The sequence below is a fragment of the Helianthus annuus genome, chromosome 16 (genome assembly GCF_002127325.2).
Source record: "Helianthus annuus cultivar XRQ/B chromosome 16, HanXRQr2.0-SUNRISE, whole genome shotgun sequence".
NCBI lineage: Eukaryota > Viridiplantae > Streptophyta > Magnoliopsida > Asterales > Asteraceae > Helianthus > Helianthus annuus.
This window is the reverse complement of record NC_035448.2, coordinates 11,479,010-11,498,755: the sequence shown is the minus strand read 5'-3', so window position 1 is coordinate 11,498,755 and position 19,746 is coordinate 11,479,010. Positions and strand designations below refer to the sequence as shown.

At 38.9% G+C, this 19,746-nt stretch overlaps 3 protein-coding genes across 3 annotated transcripts; 2 read left to right on the top strand and 1 right to left on the bottom strand.

Annotated features, from left to right (window-relative positions):
* The first annotated feature begins 13,855 nt into the window (after positions 1-13,855).
* LOC110922309 (F-box/FBD/LRR-repeat protein At1g13570-like) lies at positions 13,856-16,835 on the top strand. The gene is made up of 5 exons (XM_035986040.1): positions 13,856-13,909; positions 14,038-14,646; positions 14,722-15,065; positions 16,211-16,369; positions 16,451-16,835. The coding sequence occupies exons 3-5, from the start codon at positions 14,982-14,984 to the stop codon at positions 16,727-16,729; spliced, it is 522 nt and encodes a 173-aa protein (XP_035841933.1). The 5' UTR covers positions 13,856-13,909; positions 14,038-14,646; positions 14,722-14,981; the 3' UTR covers positions 16,730-16,835.
* Positions 14,077-14,853, top strand: LOC118488164 (F-box/FBD/LRR-repeat protein At1g13570-like). Its single transcript, XM_035985375.1, has 2 exons — positions 14,077-14,646; positions 14,722-14,853. The coding sequence occupies exons 1-2, from the start codon at positions 14,077-14,079 to the stop codon at positions 14,851-14,853; spliced, it is 702 nt and encodes a 233-aa protein (XP_035841268.1).
* Positions 16,836-18,694: 1,859 nt separating the features above from the next.
* Positions 18,695-19,384, bottom strand: LOC118488163 (secreted RxLR effector protein 161-like). Its single transcript, XM_035985374.1, has one exon. The coding sequence runs from the start codon at positions 19,382-19,384 to the stop codon at positions 18,695-18,697; it is 690 nt and encodes a 229-aa protein (XP_035841267.1).
* Positions 19,385-19,746: the final 362 nt, after the last annotated feature.

Below are 19,746 nucleotides of genomic sequence, written 5' to 3'. Positions count from 1 at the left end.
TGCAAACGATCCTAAACGTTAGGTTAGTTATCTCGTAATTTTAGTTTAATTTTTTACCAGTTATATGAAGTTTATTGTTTGTATTTTGATATGATTAATGGCCAAGTGTTGTATGTTAAGATTTTGTTTATCTTTTTCATTCGCATGAAGGGTTCTTTCACTGCCTATCAAAGCCATGTGTTTTTTGGCCTCTTAAGGGTCGTTTTATTTAATTATAAGTGTATTTTAACTTACCTTTCGTAATGAAAATACAAAGTTTTATACAGGGGCTGGCGGGAAGAGATGATTTAAGAAGGAAGACGAGGGGAACATGAAGCTTCGAGTTTGGTTCCTTCAAGGCTTGCAGGAAGTAGATTTCATCTCTTTAGTGGTAAGTTTCTGAATTCAATTAGTAAGCTTTGATATTAAATATTGGATATGGGAATTAGAATACGGTGGTGGGTGCTTAAGATTTTAGATGGTTTTACAATTTTAGGGAGAGGTGCTTGAGAGAACTTTTTGATGAGGAGAAGCAAACCTGTTGTGGGTTTGTTTGTTTTATTGTTCCCAATTATTAGCAAACTATGAGAGCACAAGTAAATAGAAGAACAAATATTTATGTTATCTAGCATTCATTAAGGAAAGTATGTATTAGTTCTTTTGTTTAAGATACAATATATTTTTTTCATTGTTGAAGACTGATTGGATTCTTAGGAAATAAATTGTTTTCACACGGGTCAAAATGACCTGTATGTTATACAGGGCAAAATAATATCAAATTTATGAAATTATTTTGTAAGTAATTGTTGAGTTGTAGGAAGTCAATGGTTCAAACTAATGAATCAAGTCAACAAAGCATCCATATGTAAAAGTGAGTTTTTCTTAGGTTATATAGTTGTTGAATCAACATACATGTGAACTGTGTAACGAATGTGTTCAAGTGAGTATTGGTGTTGTAGATAATAAATCTTATGTATTATGTTGAGTTGTACCAATAAGTGGGGATGCATTCTAACAATTGAGTTGACTACAATATATTAAAACCACTTTTGTACTTGCATTTGTATTATGGTGTTAAGCGGTTCAATTTTACTATATGTGAACTTTAATCGTATAATTTGAATAAACTTTGTTGATGTAATTTGTTAATGTAACATTAATTGTTTAGGTATGCAGTAACTTATTTATTTGTTAATTATTTCAGACATTCTCTCTTTCAATTTGTAAGGCATGGATTTGACATTTTTTCTCCCTTTATTTCTTTTTTTAAGCTGTAGGTGGTAGGCTGAGCAATTGAAGGGCATTAAAGAGGAATTTTGGTAATGGTTCAATTTGTGCATTTAGATACTAATTCAAAATTACCTATTTAATCTTTATGTAAAAATTATATTTTTCATTTACAAGAGTTAAAAAGGAATCGATTAATATCATATTCTTGGTGATAACAAGAGGTGGGGTGTTACATTGGTAAAGGCAACACTTTGGGAGGGGGAGGTCTTGGGTTCAAGTCCCACAGACGATGGGAGTAAAGAAATTTGTCGTTCAAAAAAAACAAGAGGGCTCAAGTTCGAATCTAATTCAAACGGGTTTTGTAGTAGTGGGCCTTCAGGCGACCTTTTGATAGTGGGCTTGGTCTACTCATTTATCTATAATTTTTTATTTCAGTATATTTTTATACGTTTATGTAATGTGTTATTTTGTTTGTATTTATATTATTCATACACTTTGTGAAGAAACACTAGTTTAATTGACCGAAATCAACTGAACTAGGGGGTTTGAATCTGTATAAAAGGGTTATATCTTCTCGTTCCATTCGGGGGTGAATGATCTTCTTCCTCTAACGTTAACTGCAAAACAAACAACCGTTAGACTCGCCACGTGGAGAATGGATGTTCTCTCAGTGACCATCCTCCGGCGTGAGAATTAGTACAGGTTTTGATGAAGAAGAAGAAGAAGAAGTAAAGTGAAGTGAGAGTAACTTGAGAATTATACCTGAATTATCCTTTATTTATAGCCAAAGTTTGGACGGGAAAATCTGTTGATGAAAACTTGACGGAAAATGCTGTTCCGTAAGCGGTTATCTTTTCCTTCCGTTAATCATTAACGAGTGTGTATGCACAAGGATCGTGACCTTGATCAACGGTTGGGGTGATGCCACGTGGAAAGTGAAAAAGTGTAGATCTTCCTTTAATTTGGTGCCATCACCGTGACTTCGAGGGAGTCTGGGATGATGCCACATGGCCATTCGGTTATAACCGAATTGTGGTGCACGAACAAGCCTTCTAGAAGGATACAACTGTAATCCTGTGTGGCTCTTCTTCATGTTTTCATGGTAACAGAGAAGTTACTTTTATCCAAGTCTGGATACTATTTATGCGGAAGTATTTGTTAGGATTTCTATCCTACCTGTTATGGAGTCTGGCGCAAGGATTTGTCAGCTTCCTTTTGGCGCGTAGATGTTACAGAGCTGTACTTCTTTTTTAATCTCTTTTGGAACCGGTGCGCGGCTGCGCAAGGTTCTTTTTTTTCTTTGACGAGGTTGTGGTATGGTCTTGATGTGCTGAATGTGGGTTAATTAAAACAACTAAAATTACCCTAATTCTAGACTCTCTAAGCTTTAAATTTATAAAACTAAGACTCTCTAAACCCTAAACCACACGACCGGCAAGTGTACCGATCGATGCAGTATAGCCTAAGGAAGTCCGAGTATCGAACCCAAGAGACTCTACTAATTACGCTAATGACTCTATCTAGACTTAGACTGACACGGACTTAACTAATTGTTTATTTGATGGGGGGGTTTTTCTAAATATCCTAAAAATATAATTAAAATTATACTAACTAGACGAACTAGACGCGAACTCGAGCAAAGGTTTTGACCAGAGATGATGAAGACTACCTAGGCTAGACGCATGCTAAACTCAGAATGGATTTCTATTCGATAATTTTGTGGTGTGGAACCGGGATCTTTGAATGCTAAACCTATTAAGACGCCACTAAGCCCCTCAAACACTCTCAAGGCGATTCTTATGGCACTACCTAGGCTGTTACGCTCACCGGTTTTCTAGATTTCTTTTCCGTCCTCTAGTTTCTTGAAAGTGCCTATGTAAGACGCTCTACTTTGCCGCGCGAACGTCTAAAGCAACTACGGGTTTCAATCTTGGCTTAATAGACAATGGAATGTTAAGTCCTTATAACTAAACCGAGACCTATTAATATCCTCGAGCCTTTCTGCGACGAGTCTAGCAGCACACTTGATTTTATTAAATTACCGAATATTGTTTCTAAGGTTACTTACGCGTTTTCACCCTAAAGGATTAATGACCTATTACGTGATATAGACACTCACCTAAATCAAGAACCCTAATATAACCCTACTTTGTGATAAAGACCGTCACCAAGGATTATATGAAACAAATACCAATAATAAGATAATCACAAGCACACATACGCACCAAGTTAAATTCCGATAGCGTTTACAATGCAATAAAGATCCACAACCACGACAAAAATCAAATAAAAATCCAAACTTTGTTATGCCATAGTCATTAACCTAGGTAGTTTACGGTTTTTAGCCGGAAAACATAAACAAGAATGTAAACAAAGTCATACTAAATCCTGAATTCATCATGCAACAAAATATAAACGAGCGAAAACAAAGAAACAGGAGGTTTAAACCCGTAATCTCTACTCCCGAGCGCTCCAAGATGTTACCCGATGATTCCAAGCAATACCGTAGCCTTCAACAGTCTTCAACAGCCTTCAAAAGTCGCCTAAGAACTCCAAATTCGTATATTGTTCGTTCCCCTTTTCGTGCGTCTGATATTATGTTGCTGCCCCCTTTCGTCCCTAATATATGTCATAGTATATAGAGAGCAGCTCCTTTTATTCTTGTCTCGCCGCCTCCCGTATGTATATTCTAGAATATGGCCCAAACTCATGATATCATTAAAATTCCGATGGGCTTTAAGGTTTTGACGGCCCTTTAAGATTTCTTCCATAATTCTGAATTTCATCCAAGAAAGATGCACGTGCATCTGATCATTGTTACATCTTCTTTTATTGAAAATCATAAATAGCCTCCCAACAATATTAATATTAATATATGGCACTCTATTTTTTTTCAAAGGGTATTTTAGCAGCTCAAACTTCATACGGCAGAAAATAGCTGCAATTTTACTTCTGTCACTGGCACTTCAATCTGTCCAACTGGCTGGTTATTTCCATATTACTCGTTTTTGCTCCATTTACACCAGGACCTGGCAAAACACAAAATACTATAATATAAACTAAAAACTAAATAAAAACAAATAAAACCTATACAAAAAGTATCCAATTTACACAGTACAAATATGTGTATTTTACCTCACATCAGTCTCAAGTACCTGGATAGGGTTTCTAGGACCTTACCCCTTCAAGTCCCCCTAGTCTAGTGTTGCTCTTATGCAAAATAAGTGGAGCACCGGACTATGAGTGATGGGTGTTTTTTGCTGTGGAGTTTTTTGGCGCGAAAATGAAGGATCTTCTTAGGGAAGATACTCTTGGTCATGATTTTGATTTTGAAGATCTTTGACTTTTGGCAGGTGAAACGGTGCAGTGACTACTGTTGACGTGTGAAAGGTTGTCATTATCAGCTGTACGGTGCGGTGCTCATCGTGGGTTTCACGCGCGCGTGAACTTGCGTCATTGTTTATTCCCACTCGCCTTGATGCTTGGATAACCGTGCCCACTCCGAAAAAGGTGTTTTTGTGGTTACCTAGGTTATTTATGGCGGTGGGTATATAAATCTTCCAATTGCCTATTTTTGTCAATCATTTCCATTTGAAAAACCCTTTCTTCTTCGTCTTCCCTGTCAATTCTTTGAAAAAAATTGTAATTTTCCTCTCTATGTCAACCGGAGACTATCACGAAGACTTTTCTAAAGAAATGGCTACTGGTCTTCCACCGTTGAAATGGTCTAAGGAAACCTTTGATGGTCTGGTTCGAAGCTTCAAGTTCCCTGATAGTTGGGACGCTCGATACCCTGATGAGGGTCAGACGGCGGCGGATGCTTAGGCCGGATATATTACTTTATTTTGGGATTTTTTTCTCTGCAGGCAATTTTCGATTGCCTGCAACGAAGTTCTTTCTTGATATTCTGTCGTATTATAAGTTCTATATTTCCCAGATGCACCCTATTGGGATGGTTAGGGTTCGTTATTTTGAGTTTGTCTGCCGTACAATGCATATCAATCCGACGATTGCCCGTTTCCGGGTGTTTCACCAGATGCACTGTTCCCAGGGGTTCTACTCGTTTGTCCAAAGGGTTTCTGCGAAAAAGATTTTGCTGCAACCTCCGAAATCTTTTCACGATTGGAAGCAAAAATTCTTTTTTATTAAAGTCAGAGTGATTCTGATGCAGATGACTTTTAGAGGTAAAGAGGATGTTTCGAACGAAACCATACAAACTCCTTTCCCATAGAATTTGTACCAGGATCTAAAGGATGTTCCGTCAATTGCTCTGCCGGAGAAAGCCCTGGTTGGTGCTAGTATGAGTCTTAACTGGCGGATGAATCGAGAGGATAAGCCGGTGTATATGAAAGACGGTAAAGGTAAGATTTGGGGTTTTCCCATCTTGTTTGCTGCTTTTTGTGTTTCGTTACCTTTTCTCTCTTTTTTTTTTAATTTGTGTCTGATTCTCTCTTTTGCAGTTGTTTCTTTGTACGTTGTTGCATTTGAGAGAGAAGGTGGAAAAATGGCTACTGTTCCCAAAAGGGCTGATGAGGAACTTTGGTACCATCGTATTGTGAAGAATTTTGTTCTTCCTCGTGATGAGGAGTTGGCTGTGCAACCTCCCCCTGGCGCTGGTAAGTATGCATTTTGTTTTTATGTTGCGGTATCGTTCTTTTGCGCATGAGATAAATTTGCAGTGTTTCTCTTAAGTAGGTGAGTTGACTAACCCGGGCATTGGCCCTGAGAAAAAGAGACATGCGCCAGCTGCCACTGCTGTGCCGAGAAAGAACGATGCAGAGGAGACTCAATCCTCCAAGGCAAAAATTATGAGAGGAGAGAAGAAAGGTATGCGCCATTCCTCTGACTCCTGGTGTGATTATGTAGTGGTATCTGACTCATGGGTGGGTCTTGCGCCTGCAGTTGTGAGGAAACCTAAAGCGGAACCTAGGGATACTGCTGACATCCCTCCGTTAAATCCTGACGACCTTATTGACTTAGAGTCGAGTCCCGAGCATTTGTTGAAGCCAAAGGCGGGGAAGAGAAAACAGACTGATACTGAGGCTGAAGGGCAGCCTGCCAAGAAGGTTCAAAGGAAGAAAATCACCAGAAGAGGCAATCTTGACGCCTTTATTGTGAAACCGGTTCTTGGTAAGTCTTTCTTTGTTTGCTTTCTATGCGCACTGCACGTTTGTAATATATATTTTTGTTTTTGCAGAAAAACCAAGTTCTCCTGTTCACGCGGAGCCATCATCCGCGGTTAATGAGGATCTTCCACCCTCTCCTCCTCGCGCCCCCATTAGTGAGCAGGTAGAGAGTACTAAAGCTGCTGACGATGATGAGGCGGAGAAGACTGCTGGGGCAGATAACCATGAGGTTGAAAAACATGCTGATGTTGCTGTAGAATCGAGGAAAGTTACTAGCCCGGAGGCTCTGGATGTTGATGCTGGGCATCCACAGTCTCCTGAAGTTGTTGCGCGGGACCCGGAGAAAGGAAAATCTGCTCAAGAGATTCCTGTAACAACTTCTCCTTCCGTGGCTTTTGGTTCTGTTCCTGAGAATACCGAGAAGAATCCTGGTGGAGTCCAGGGTTCTTTTATTCAAGCTGACGAAAATTCTCCTATCCGCCCGGATGAAACTCCGGGGGATTATTATTACAGATGCTACTCAGAGAAACAGGCGGATGAGTTTCATGCGCCGATGTGGAAGTTGAAGAAAGGGGATACTTTCTCTGATTGGCATGTGTGTCATGAGTGGTTGCAAGGAACCTTTCCTCCTGGGGAAATTAAGTTCCAAGAGGGGCGTCCTCATGAGCAGACTTATCATGCCTACCTTGAAGAGGCTGCTACCTATACATCCACTACGCACCGTATAGTGCGTGAATGGCATAGTATGCACAAGGAATGGGCTGCTTTTAAAGCATCCAAGAAGAAAGCTGCTGAGGATGAGGCCCGAGTTGCCCTGTTGAGGGCTAAGTTAGAAGCTGATCAGGCCAAATTTGAGAATGACCGAAAGACTGAGGAATGGTCTGTTGCGGGGTGGAAGAGGAAGGCAGAGGCTGAAGCTGCTCTCCTTTCCAAAGAGCGCAAAAATTGGAAGGAAATTTGCGAGAAAGATAATGCTGAGAAGATGAGTCTCCGCAGTGTTATCAACAATCTTAAAGCTGAAGTTGAAAAGTTGAAAAAACAAGATGTGGAGATCGATAAATTGAAGCAAGAAAAAGTTGAAGCTGAGGCAACGCGTGATGAGGCGCGTTCTCATAGAGAAAGGAGTGAACAGAGAGAGGTACATACATGCGCTACTCTTGCTCTTAGAGATAAGGAGACAGAAGAACTTATTTCTTTATTATCTGAGCAGGAACAACTTAAGGCGGAAGTTGCGTCCGCTAAAAAAGATTTGGAGCTTGAGCGAAGGGAAAAGGCTGAGACTTCCCGTCGTCTTGCCGAAACTGAAGAAAAGTTAGAAAATTCTGAGACCGCGCGGGCGACGGCGGAGAGTGAGCTTGAGCCACTCAAAAGTGATATGCTATGGTTGAAAGAGTGTGGAATTGCAAGTGTAAGTTTACTTTTCTTCAGTGATATTTGGAGATATTTGCGCGTCTTCTTACTTTGCTTTCTTGCTTGCATAGGTTGCCGAGTCAGTTCTTAATTCTGAAGAACTTGATAAAACGGTTGCGCATCTGCTGGTTGCTGCGCAGAATGATGGTTATGCCCAAGGGTATGCAGAGTGTTCCCCTCATGTGGTTAATGCTTTAAAGGTTGACCGGGACATTAGTAAGTCTGCTACCCATGGTGCTAATACTGAAGCTGCTCTCACTGCCGCAAAGACCCAATTTAATAATTTACAGCTTCCAGATATGGACCTCATTACTATCGCGCTTCAGTTTGAAGACCACGTAGTGCAGTTGAAAGAGATCTTCCCGGACAGAGAAGAAGATGAGGATGAAGACCTAGCTTAGGTTTTCTTTGTGGTTGTATGAACATTGGATAATTATTTGTAGGTTTTGGGATGTGGATCCCTGCTTTATAATGCTCTGTGGCGCAAGTAACTTTATTTAGTACACTACCGTGTATGTTTATAGTTTTTTGTTAAGGCGTGTGATGCGCCAGTAACTAGTATGTCGTGTGTTTGGCTTACAATATTTTGCATGAGTACAATTGCTTTGATTAGGTAAGGCGAATAAAGGTGGTATAAAGCTCATGTGTGAACGTAAGGCTGGGCCTTGTGCGATGTGTGTGATCGTTGACCGCTTATGAGACTTGTGTTATATTTACCATACTGTTTTTGCGCTTACCAAAAGGAATTGCATGCACATTGTAATAAACACAGAAGATAATAGAACTAACTTTGCTTTTGATTAATGATAGGGCGCAGAGGCCGTAGTACAAAGTCGTTTGTATAGGATAATTAAATGGAACTTAACTTACTCATACTATAGTCCTACGCCATGGGTTGGTAAGTTAAAGAACTTGACCAACATGTGCAGAGACTATTGCATGCTACTTGCTTCTTCCACCACTTAGTTTTTTGCTTTCTTACTCGGGCCTTCATCGCCGCGAGTAATTTGCTTTATATCCTTCCGCACGTTCTGCAACAAGTAGGTGAGTTCACCACTCTTGAGCGCTTTTTCAATATCGGTGCGGAGAGATATACAATTGTTTGTAGTGTGACCATTATCCTTGTGGTAGTCACAATATTGATTCGTATCTTGACCCCTCTTGTTCTTCATTGGCGGAGGGGTTTTAAACTGATAGTCTTATGTGCTGAGCATCTCCGCCGGAGTTTTCGTTAGGGGGGTCCACTGTCGCTCTCTATTCTCTTGATTTGTTTCTCTCTGTGCTGCGAGCTTGTTTATGGTTGCTCGCGCATCTTCAGATGAGTACGTTCCAGAGTTTGAGTCGTGCCAATTCTTTTTGAACTTTTTTCCATTGGTCCCGCTCATATCTTGTGGGCGACTGTGCAGTGGCGGTGGTCTGTTGGTGCTGAGGTTTCGTTCTGTCTGGGCGTATACTTTGGCTGCAACCATCAGCTTCTCCCAGCTCTTGGGTAACCCTTCTATTACGGACAGAACCTAGATCATGTCATCGCAGCGGACAACATATTTGAACTGTGCTCTAATCAAGTGTTCATGGACATCTCCGATCTCAAGCACCTCCTTGTTGTAGCATGTGATAAAATCTTCTAGGCTCTCGTCATCACGCCTCCAAATATTCATCACGTCTACAGTGTCTCGGATAGACCTTCGCTGTTGGCTAAAATGCACTAGAAATTTTTCTCGCAGATCCACCCATGATGTTATCTTTCCAACAGGTAAATTATCGAACCATAATCGCGCAGCCCCTGTGAGAGTTTAGATGAATAGATGGCACCACATTGACAAGGTCCATCCTCCTACCAGACCGGCGCTAGTGAATACCCGAAGGTGATCATCCGGATCTGTCATGCCATTGAATTTCCCTACATTTGATGGCAACTTTGCTTTTTCCAAAGGAGCTAAAGCGATCTCACTGATAAACTTCGAATTTTCTGCTGCCTCCGCCTGGCGGTAGATTAAGTTGAAATCGTGCTCTGCATCTGGATTATAAACCGCGCGCGGCTTATAACTTTTGTGATCCTTTTGCAACCGGCTAAACACACTCGTGTTATCTCCCTCCTGGTATGTCCTGTCATATTCGTCGGTGTGAGTGTCCCGCTTCTGGTAAGAACGCGGGCCTAACCGAGAATAGATCAATTGCGTTCGATGGGAATGGGATTCATCATGATATTCTCTTCGCCTATTCTCGGAATGAGTAGACTTGTACCTCGTAGGAGATCTGGAGTAAACTTCTGTGTCTTCCACATATACTCGTGATGGTGCCTCATGATGTGAAGCACGATGGTGCTCGTGTACGAGATGCAGGTTTTCGCGACTGATTGGGAGGAGCAGTCTGTGCACTGAGTTGTGCATACACAGCATTTATTGCACCTTGGGATCTGACATACCACGAGATAGGAGTTTCACCGGGAGGTAAAATTGAACTTATCGGGATCTCGGGTGGTATTCCTGGAGTAACAGGGTCATTCGGATGATTTTCGTTATACTGGACTTCGTTATTATCTGAAGCCTCTTCTACAATCCCTTCAACTTGGGTATTGTGTACGAAATTTGGCCGAGGGCCAGATTGACGGTTTTTCGCAGTTTCTTCCATTGAAAACGGAGATGAAAAAGTGAATCGAAACAAGAAGAAATGAATAAAAACTGAGAATCGGTGGACGCCAATGAAGAAACACTGGTTTAATTGACCGGAATCAACTGAACCAGGGGGTTTGAATCTACATACAAGGGTTATATCTTCTCGTTTGATTCGGGGGTGAATGATCTTCTTCCTCTAACGTTAACTGCAAAACAAACAACCGTTCGACTCGCCACGGGGAGAATGGAGGTTCTCTCAGTGACCACCCTTCGGCGTGAGAATAAGTACAGGTTTTGATGAAGAAGAAAAAGTAAAGTGAAGTAAGAGTAACTTGAGAATTATACCTGAATTATCCTTTATTTATAGCCAAAGTTTGGGCGGGAAAATCTATTGATGAAAACTTGACGGAAAATGCTTTTCCGTAAGCGGTTATCTTTTCCTTCCATTAATCATTAACGAGTGTGTATGCACACGGATTGTGACCTTGACCAACGGTTGGGGTGATGCCACGTGGAAAGTGGGCAAGTGTAGATCTTTCCTTTAATTTGGTGCCATTACCGTGACTTCGAGGGAGTCTGGGATGATGTCACGTGGCCATTCGGTTATAACCGAATGGTGGTGCACGAACAAGCATTCTAGAAGGATACAACTGTAATCTTGTGTGGCTCTTCTTCATGTTAATTTTCATGGTAACAGAGAAGTTACTTTTATCCAAGTCTGGATACTATTTATGCGGAAGTATTTGTTAGGATTTCTATCCTACCTGTTATGGAGTCTGGCGCAAGGATTTATCAGCTTCCTTTTGGCGCGCAGATGTTTCAGAACTGTACTTCTTTTTTAATCTCTTTTGGAACCGGTGTGCGGCCGCGCAAGGTTCTTTTTTTTCTTTGACGAGTTTGTGGTATGGTCTCAAGTACCTGGATAGGGTTTTTGGGACCTTACCCCTTCACTTTGTGATTGTGCAGATTAAATTTCCAACCCGCGAAGTTGGCAGGTGATAACTTAGCATTCCAAGATGTAAAAGAGGAGTGTTGATTCATTCCCTTGCCAGATTTAGCGATTGTCGGTTGTCACATCTTTGAGGGTGGAATGAATCTTTTCATTTGTGAGTTTGTAGCATTCCAAGATATAAAAAGAGGAGTGTTGATTTTAAGTGAGGTAACTATTGGTACAATAAACTTTATAATAACTTATATTATTGGTGAATGTTATAAAGTGAAAACTTAGGGTTTAAAATATGTAACAACTGATCTGAATTCAAATACACTAAAATCATGTACGTTGTCTTATGTTCATGTCCTTTCCTTGATTTATATTTGTTAACTCTAGAGAGTAGCATATGATTTCTTGAAAGTTGGATGCATTACATCCACTGGTGAGTCCCTTGTCCTTGCATAAATTGTTATATTTTAGCTTCTTTTGTTCGTAACTTATAATACATTAAGCAAGGTTATGATAATAATTGATTATACCTTTGTATTATTACATACCTTTTTTTCACACACATGGTCAATTATACATAGCTTTATCGAGGGTTACAAGACAAGACGGAATCAAGCTACTAATACTTGACAACGAAGGCAGACCTACAAATAAAACAATGAATGTTGTATATAAAGAGATCTTCAATGTGTTGTGAAATTTTTATGGTTTTCATGTATTTCCGTTATTTCATGTACTTTCTACGATTTATGTTAATATTTGAATGTACATGTAATAAAATATTTACGTATTAAAGTATAAATTTTTTGTTGTTTAGCCACCCGTGTATTACACGGGTACTTAGACTAGTAGTACAATAAACAAACATTGATTCATTCAAAATCTCTCTCTCTAATATCTTCATTCAAACGATCTGTACAATAAACAGATAGTATAATAAACAAACAAAATGGTATTATGCAGTATGAACATTTATGTTTGAGTTAAACTGGAAATCTTAACGAGTCACCGTTGATTTTACTTAGCATGTGGTTAACATTGTATGATGTGCTAATGATTTGCGTTCAAATCTTGCTTACAGAAATAAGCCCTAAAATGGCTGTAGAATACATATTCAATATCTACAAACCCCATGAGGGGCAATAGTGGTTACCCTCTATTGGGCTAAATGGGCGGTAGAGGGAATGGTGCCAGGCAGCTGCCTGGCACTCCCCTATTGGCCCAACAAATTTACGATTTTATCCCATTTTAAAATTATAATTTTGCCATCAGTTCAAAATTATGTTTTTGCCCCGACTTAAAAATAAATTTACGCTTTTGCTCACAGCTAAATATTTCAATGTTGCCCCCGGTTCGAAATTACGATTTTTCCCCGTTCAATTTACAGTTTTGCCATTAGTTTTTTTCCCCTTACATTTACGATTTTTCCATCAGTTCAAAATTATGCTTTTACCCTCACTTAAAAATAAATTTACATCTTTGCTCCCAGCTAAAAATTCCAATTTTGCCCTCGGTTCAAAATTACGATTTTCGCCTGTATAAATTTATAGTTTTGCCGTTAGTTTTTTTTCTCACAGCCAAGTTACGATTTTGCCCTCAACTTAAATTTACATTTTGTCCATCATTTTTGTTTGTTTTGCTGGTGAAATTACAATTTTGCCCCCAGTGTTAAATTATAGTCATGCCGGCAGCTACCTGGCACTCCCCCGTTAGTCCATTTAATTTACGATTTTATCCCTGAATTAAAATTATGATTCGCCCTCAGTTACAAATTATGTTTTTCCATCGTTTTAGTTTTTTTTAGCAAAACTATAAAGGTTTTTTGTTTTAATTAGTTGACTTGATTTAATTTTTTTTCGTGTCAAGGAGCTGTCTAACACTGGCTCATTAGTCCTGAAAAAATAATTTTGCCTTGGGCCCAAAATTACGGTCTTATCATCGTTTTTGTTTTTTTTTTTTTTCTAGCAAAATTATAGTAGTCATTTTTTAATTGATTGAGAATTTTTCGGCCATCACCTCGCAACGCGGGCAGGGCATCAACTAGTTTTTAACAAAATGGAAGTTCAGGGCCGGCCCAATGGGCTTCCGACCCTAGGCACAGGCCTAGGACCACCCAAATTGAAAGGGCTCAAATTTGTTGTGGGTTTTTTTTTTTTTTTTTAAATAGGCGCATTCTGAGTTTTAAAGAACAAGTAGACGGTTCTTCGATGTTAGGGTTAGAGCATTCACATCCAACCCCCTAAAATTATACATACATTCCACTAAAAAACAACTCTTATATCAATATATTTCCACTAAAAACAAATACCTTTTCTCTCTCCTTTTCAATTAAATAATATTTTTATACCTTTATCATTACATTTTTCTATCTCCTTCACTCACAACCACTTTCAATATATATTAAAAAATTATAGTGGGTGAACAGTGTCCCCCCAAATATACAGATGAACAGTAACATTTTCTCTCTCCTCTACTCACAACCACTTTTTATACTTTTTATATTTTAAAAACACCACACTGATAATATGATGCCTTGAATGTGAATGCTCTTAGTAGACGGTTGCCGTTAATGTGTAGCCGAAGGCATCAGTGAATTGTTTTTTCTGGTAACTTGTTCTTCACTTCCACTCTCTAATTTCAAATTACTTTCTTTTGTTTGTGCCGTGGTGTTCAATTTATAATTAATTTTATTATTCAAAGCAAGGGTAGAATTAAATTTCTTTTGTTTTTGCAGCATTATTTAGTATCAATCCAACAAAAAGAACAACTGAAAATGAAAACTAGAAGTATGTACAAAGCTGAACGAATGTCTTTGGATAGGCTTCCTGAGCCCGTATTAGAAACCATCCTATGTTGTTTACTGACCGAAGATGCAGCAAGGACAAGTATCCTCTCTAGGGAATGGAGGTACAAATGGACCACTATTCCTAACCTAGAGTTTAATTTGATTGACATGGACATGCATGATCTACACCAAGTTTTGTTGCGGCGCCAGGGTCCAATACACGAGCTCACTCTTTCTGTGGGGAGTTACTGGAGGGATGACTACAGCTTATTTGAATTTAATCAGATAATACTTCTTTTGTTGAGGAACCATACTGATACTATCAAGAAACTAAGACTTGATGCATGGGGCGGCCTTTGGAATGAGTTACCCATATCTGTTTTCGCATTGCATCACTTAACGGACCTCTCTCTTTGTGGCCCTTTTGTTATTGACCTTCCATCAATGTTCAATGGCCTTGGTAGCCTTGGAAGGTTAGAACTGAGTTATGTAGAGATCTCTACACAAACTCTTCGGCGTCTTTTATCTAATTGTCCATCACTTACGAGCTTGAGCCTGGTAAGTACCCACTTGAATACATGTTCTCACGTCATGGACTTTTTAAACTAATCTAAATATCGTATCGTGTTGCAGTATATTGGCTATTCAGATGATAAATGCACTATTAATGACCTACTCAAGTGCTTACCTGTGATTGAACATCTGACTATTTCGAGTGATGGCTGTAAGTGTGAGGTAATATTTATCCACATGATATATAATTGAAAGAAAAATTGTGTACTTTGGCTGTTAATATTTGTTTTGGTCTATGGTTCAAGTGGCTAGTTCTAGACTCGGATCCGCAAGAGCTTCCAATCTCACTAATCCACCTCAAAGTCTTACGTTTGGAAAGAATGTCTTTTGTTGAGGACTCTGGATCAGCTTTTCTTCTTGCTTTGATCAAATGTTCCCCGAACTTGGAGAGAATTTACCTAGAGGTAAATGATACCACAATATCTTGTATTCTGTTTGTTTGATTGTCACTGACCAAAAAAAAGCCCGGCCCATTGCCATTTCTAATATTGAGCCACAATTGAACTATTCTGGTAATTTCTTCACTTCCAATTTCTATTTTCAAGTGTTGATCCAATGAATTTTTCAGATTGAGTCATACTAAGGAGGTATTTGTATTTGTTTTTTTTTTTTAATTACTAGTAGTGAAACCCGTGTGCAAACACATGTTGTTTTTAGAAAACCATGCATACCACATTTTATTAAACAATAAATCACTATACATTTATATAATAGAAATGATACAATAAAAAAACTATAAATACTACACAAATTACATATTACATATGTCATTTTTGTTCAAGTATGATCAACAATCAATTTATAAGTACACAAACTTAAGGATTTTTCATCCTTAAGGATCAACAATCATTTTTGCGCTTTTAGCATGAAAGACATTGTTCAAATATGTGACCACTATTTATGAGATACTCGAGTGTTTACCTATGATTGAACATCTGATTATTCCGAGTGATGCCTGTGAGGTAATATTTATTCACCATTAGGGGTGTAAACGAGCCAGGCCGAGCCCGAGCTCGACCAGGCTCGAGCTCGGCTCGTTAGGTTTTTATGAAGCTCGAGCTCGGCTCGGTTCGAGCCTACTTCTTTGAGCTCGAGCTCGGCTCGCGAGTAAAACCCAAAGCTCGAGCTCGGCTCGAACGATTTTAAGAACAACCTTAAACGAGCTAAAAGCTCGGCTCGAGCTCACTTTAACATCGCTTATACGAGCCAAAGCTCGGCTCTAGCTCGGTTCATCAATGTTATCATCATTATTAATATATATTATATACAAAAAATTAAAATTTTGTATAGGCTCGTTTAGGCTCGCGAGCCTAAACAAGCTTTGTATTTCAGGCTCGAGCTCGGGCTCGATAACAAAACGAGCTCTATTTCAGGCTCAAGCTCGGGCTCGGGCTCATTAAGGCTCGGCTCGTTCGAGCTTTTAACCGAGCCGATCACGAGTAGCTCTCGAGCCTCTGGGCTTGTTTACACCCCTATTCACCATCATGTATAATTGAAAGAAAAATTGTGTTCTTTGGCTGTTAATATTTGTTTTGGTCTATGGTTCAAGTGGCTATTTCTAGACTCAGTTCTGCAAGAGCTTCCAACCTCACTAATCCACCTGAAACTCTTAAGTTTGGAAAGAATGTCTTTTTTTGAGCGCTCCGGATTAGCTTTTCTTCTTGCTTTGATCAAATGTTCCCCCAACTTGGAGAGAATTGAGCTAGAGGTAAATGACGTAACTATATCTTGTATTCTCTTTCTGTTTGTTTGATTGTCACTGACCAAAAAAATACGAACCTTTATGTAGATGAAGTGGGGATCTTACGGTTCTGCTGTAAAGGATGAATATTCAGATGTTTGGTTGGAGCATTTGAAAGAATTGCATATTTGTTTTCGCGGCAACTCGGATGAGATGAAATCTGTAATGGAATTTGTAAAGTTTATCTTGGTTAGGTCACCTAAGCTGAATAAGGTGACTGTATTCAGTACGGCTGAGTATTATAGAGAGTCAGTTATCGTAAAAACACTCTTAGGGGCCCCACGCGCATCTCCGGCAGTAATAATTACCCTTAATGAGTTTGAGTGAGAATTGCTTCAAGACCTTTATTGTTTATATGTTGAGATTTATGATGATAATGTAATGTTTGTATGGCTACTTTGCTACAGTATCAGTTATTTGAGATTTGGGAGTTGTTTCAGGAACAACTATCAGTTATTGTTGTGTTAAATCATTGTTTGATTATTTCTTTTTTTTTTTTTTTTTGATGCTTTAGTTATTCCGTTTATTTGTTCGGTGCCTAATTCTCAAACAAGTTTTGGTTTGCTATACTAACCAGATAAGCAATTTCAATTGAAGATTAAAAGGAGAATTTGACACACTTTGCCGAATACTGGTGGCACGATGATATTCTAGTAGTTTGTCATTAATCTAAATTTACCGTTTAAAAAAAGTCAGAGTAAGTTTAATATATTTTTTTATCAACGGCTAACAAATCAATCCCGAGCACTCTCGGGGCACCCAGTGGAAAAACGGAGTACTCTGAGAGTAACCCGAGTTGCCCATCACCAATTCCGGGGAAAACCCGGTAAAATTACTGGTAAAACCCGTTTGGCTCAAGGATCAAACCCAGGTTTCTCTGGGTCTCCTATCACATCCCACTAGTGTCTCACTCCTTTTTTGCACCAAATAGGATTTGAACTTGAGTCTTCAAAGAAGAACTCATGTCGTCCTACCACTTGAGCTAGAGCTCATTCGCAGTAAGTATTATATTTTAATGTGAAGTTGATACATTTTTTGATGATTAACTTGAAAACTGTCAAATTAATTATTGGATTTTCTAATAAAGAGTAGAGTCCGGGAAAGGGACGACATGAGCTGATAACACTCCCAAACTAACCCAACACTAACCACAGAGGAGATGAATCGAAAAAGTGCTTTCGAAATTTCATCTATCTCAAAATTCTTTTTCGTCAATATCCTCAACTTCCACCAATTGGTCGATAGCACTTCCAACTTTCGATTTGTACCACATCACTTTTAACTTTCAACTTATTAGCCGATAACACTCCCAAACTAACCCAACACTTAACCTTGTTTGCTCACATCAACTGGCACGTCACTAGAGCAGTGCCACATCACCCGCCACGTCATTAAAAAAACCAAGTTAGATGCCACGACAGTTGTCACGTCATCAAAAAGTAACATTAGATGCCACGTCATCAAAAGTTTCCACGTCCGGTGCCATGTCAACACACAAGTGTCACATCAACAAAAACTAACTGGGTTAGACTTCAGTTAGTTTCGGAGTGTTATCGACCAATAAGTTGAAAGTTGGGAGTGATTTGGTATAAATTAAAAGTGAGAAATGCTATTAACCAATTGATAAAAGTTGGAATTATTTAAATTTAATATTTTTTTTTTAAGAAAAAGTGGAACTATTCACTTATTGTGGTGTCAAAATTGTTATAATATAACAAGGATTAACACAAGATTAGTGCTAAAACTTTAAGAACTATAGAATTGTTATAAGAGAAAGAAGAAGAGAGTTGTATAACTTATGAAAGTGTATACATGAGGTGCATTTTTCCTTCTACCTTGAGCTATTATTTATACTACAAAAAGATTAACTATTTGGTGGACAAGGTTAACTATTTGGTGGACAAGATTACTATTTAGTAGACAAGGGTTACCCATAAGTTTGACAAAGAGTTCATCCACTTGCTTGGGTAAAATCTTAGAGGTAAATCTTGATCTTCATGGTAAACTTTTATATATTCATAACACTCCCCCTTGGATGACACTTTGCAAACTTCGGGGTCTTTAAGTACTGCCTCATTAAAAACCTTGCTAAAGAAAAACCCAGTGGGAAAAAACCTTAGCTAAGGGAAAAGAGTGCAGTCTATAGCTCCCCCTCAAGTTTGCAATTTGTAAGGAATCACATTCTCCGCACATGACGCATGCCAATGTCATGAACATGTTTCCTGAAAGTTGCTGTAGGTAGTGCTTTTGTGAAAGATCGGCTGAATTGTTGCTGGATTGGACATATCTCATCTAGACCTGATTGTCTTTAATAAGGTCCCGAGTATATGCAAAGAACCTTGGTGGTATATGTTTTGTTCTGTCACTTTTGATATACCCTTCTTTCATTTGAAAGACACAAACGGCATTATCTTCGTGGATAGGAGTTGGACTTCGATCTTTCTCTAGCCCACAAGAAGTCACTATGTGTTGTGACATAGATCTTAGCCATACACATTCTCTTGAAGCTTCATGTAGTGCAATGACTTCAGCATGATTTGAGGATGTTGCGACAAGTGTTTGTTTCTGAGAACACCATGAAATCGCAGTTCCTCCATTCATAAATACATATCCAGTTTGAGATTTTGCTTTATGAGGATCAGATAAATAACCTGCATCTGCATAACCAACTAACCCTTCTTTTGAATCGTTAGGATAAAACAAGCCTAAATCAACAGTGCCTCGAAGATATCGAAAAATATGTTTAATCCCATTCCCGTGCCTTTTAGTAGGAGCTGAACTAAATCTTGCTAGCAAGTTCACTGCAAAAGAAATGTCAGGTCTCGTACAATTCGTAAGATACATAAGTGCTCCAATTGCACTGAGGTATGGTACTTCTGGACCAAGAACTTCTTCGTCGTCCTCAGAAGGACGAAATGGATCATTTTCAACATTAAGTGACCTAACGACCATTGGAGTGCTTAAAAGATTTGCCTTGTCCATATTGAAACGTTATAACAACTTTTCAGTATAATTCGTTTGATGCACAAGTATTCCATTGCTCATATGTTCAATTTGTAAACCAAGACAATATTTGGTTTTTCCAAGGTCTTTCATTTCGAATTCTTTCTTTAAAAGAATAATTGCTTCATGAATTTCCTTTTGCGTCCCAATTATATTTAGGTCATCAACATATACAACTATGATCACATACCCTGATGTTGTCTTCTTAATAAAGACACATGGACAGATAAGGTTATTTGTATAACCTTTACTTGTCAAATACTCGCTCAAACGATTATACCACATTCTTCCCGATTGTTTCAACCCATATAAAGATCTATGTAATTTGATCGAATACATTT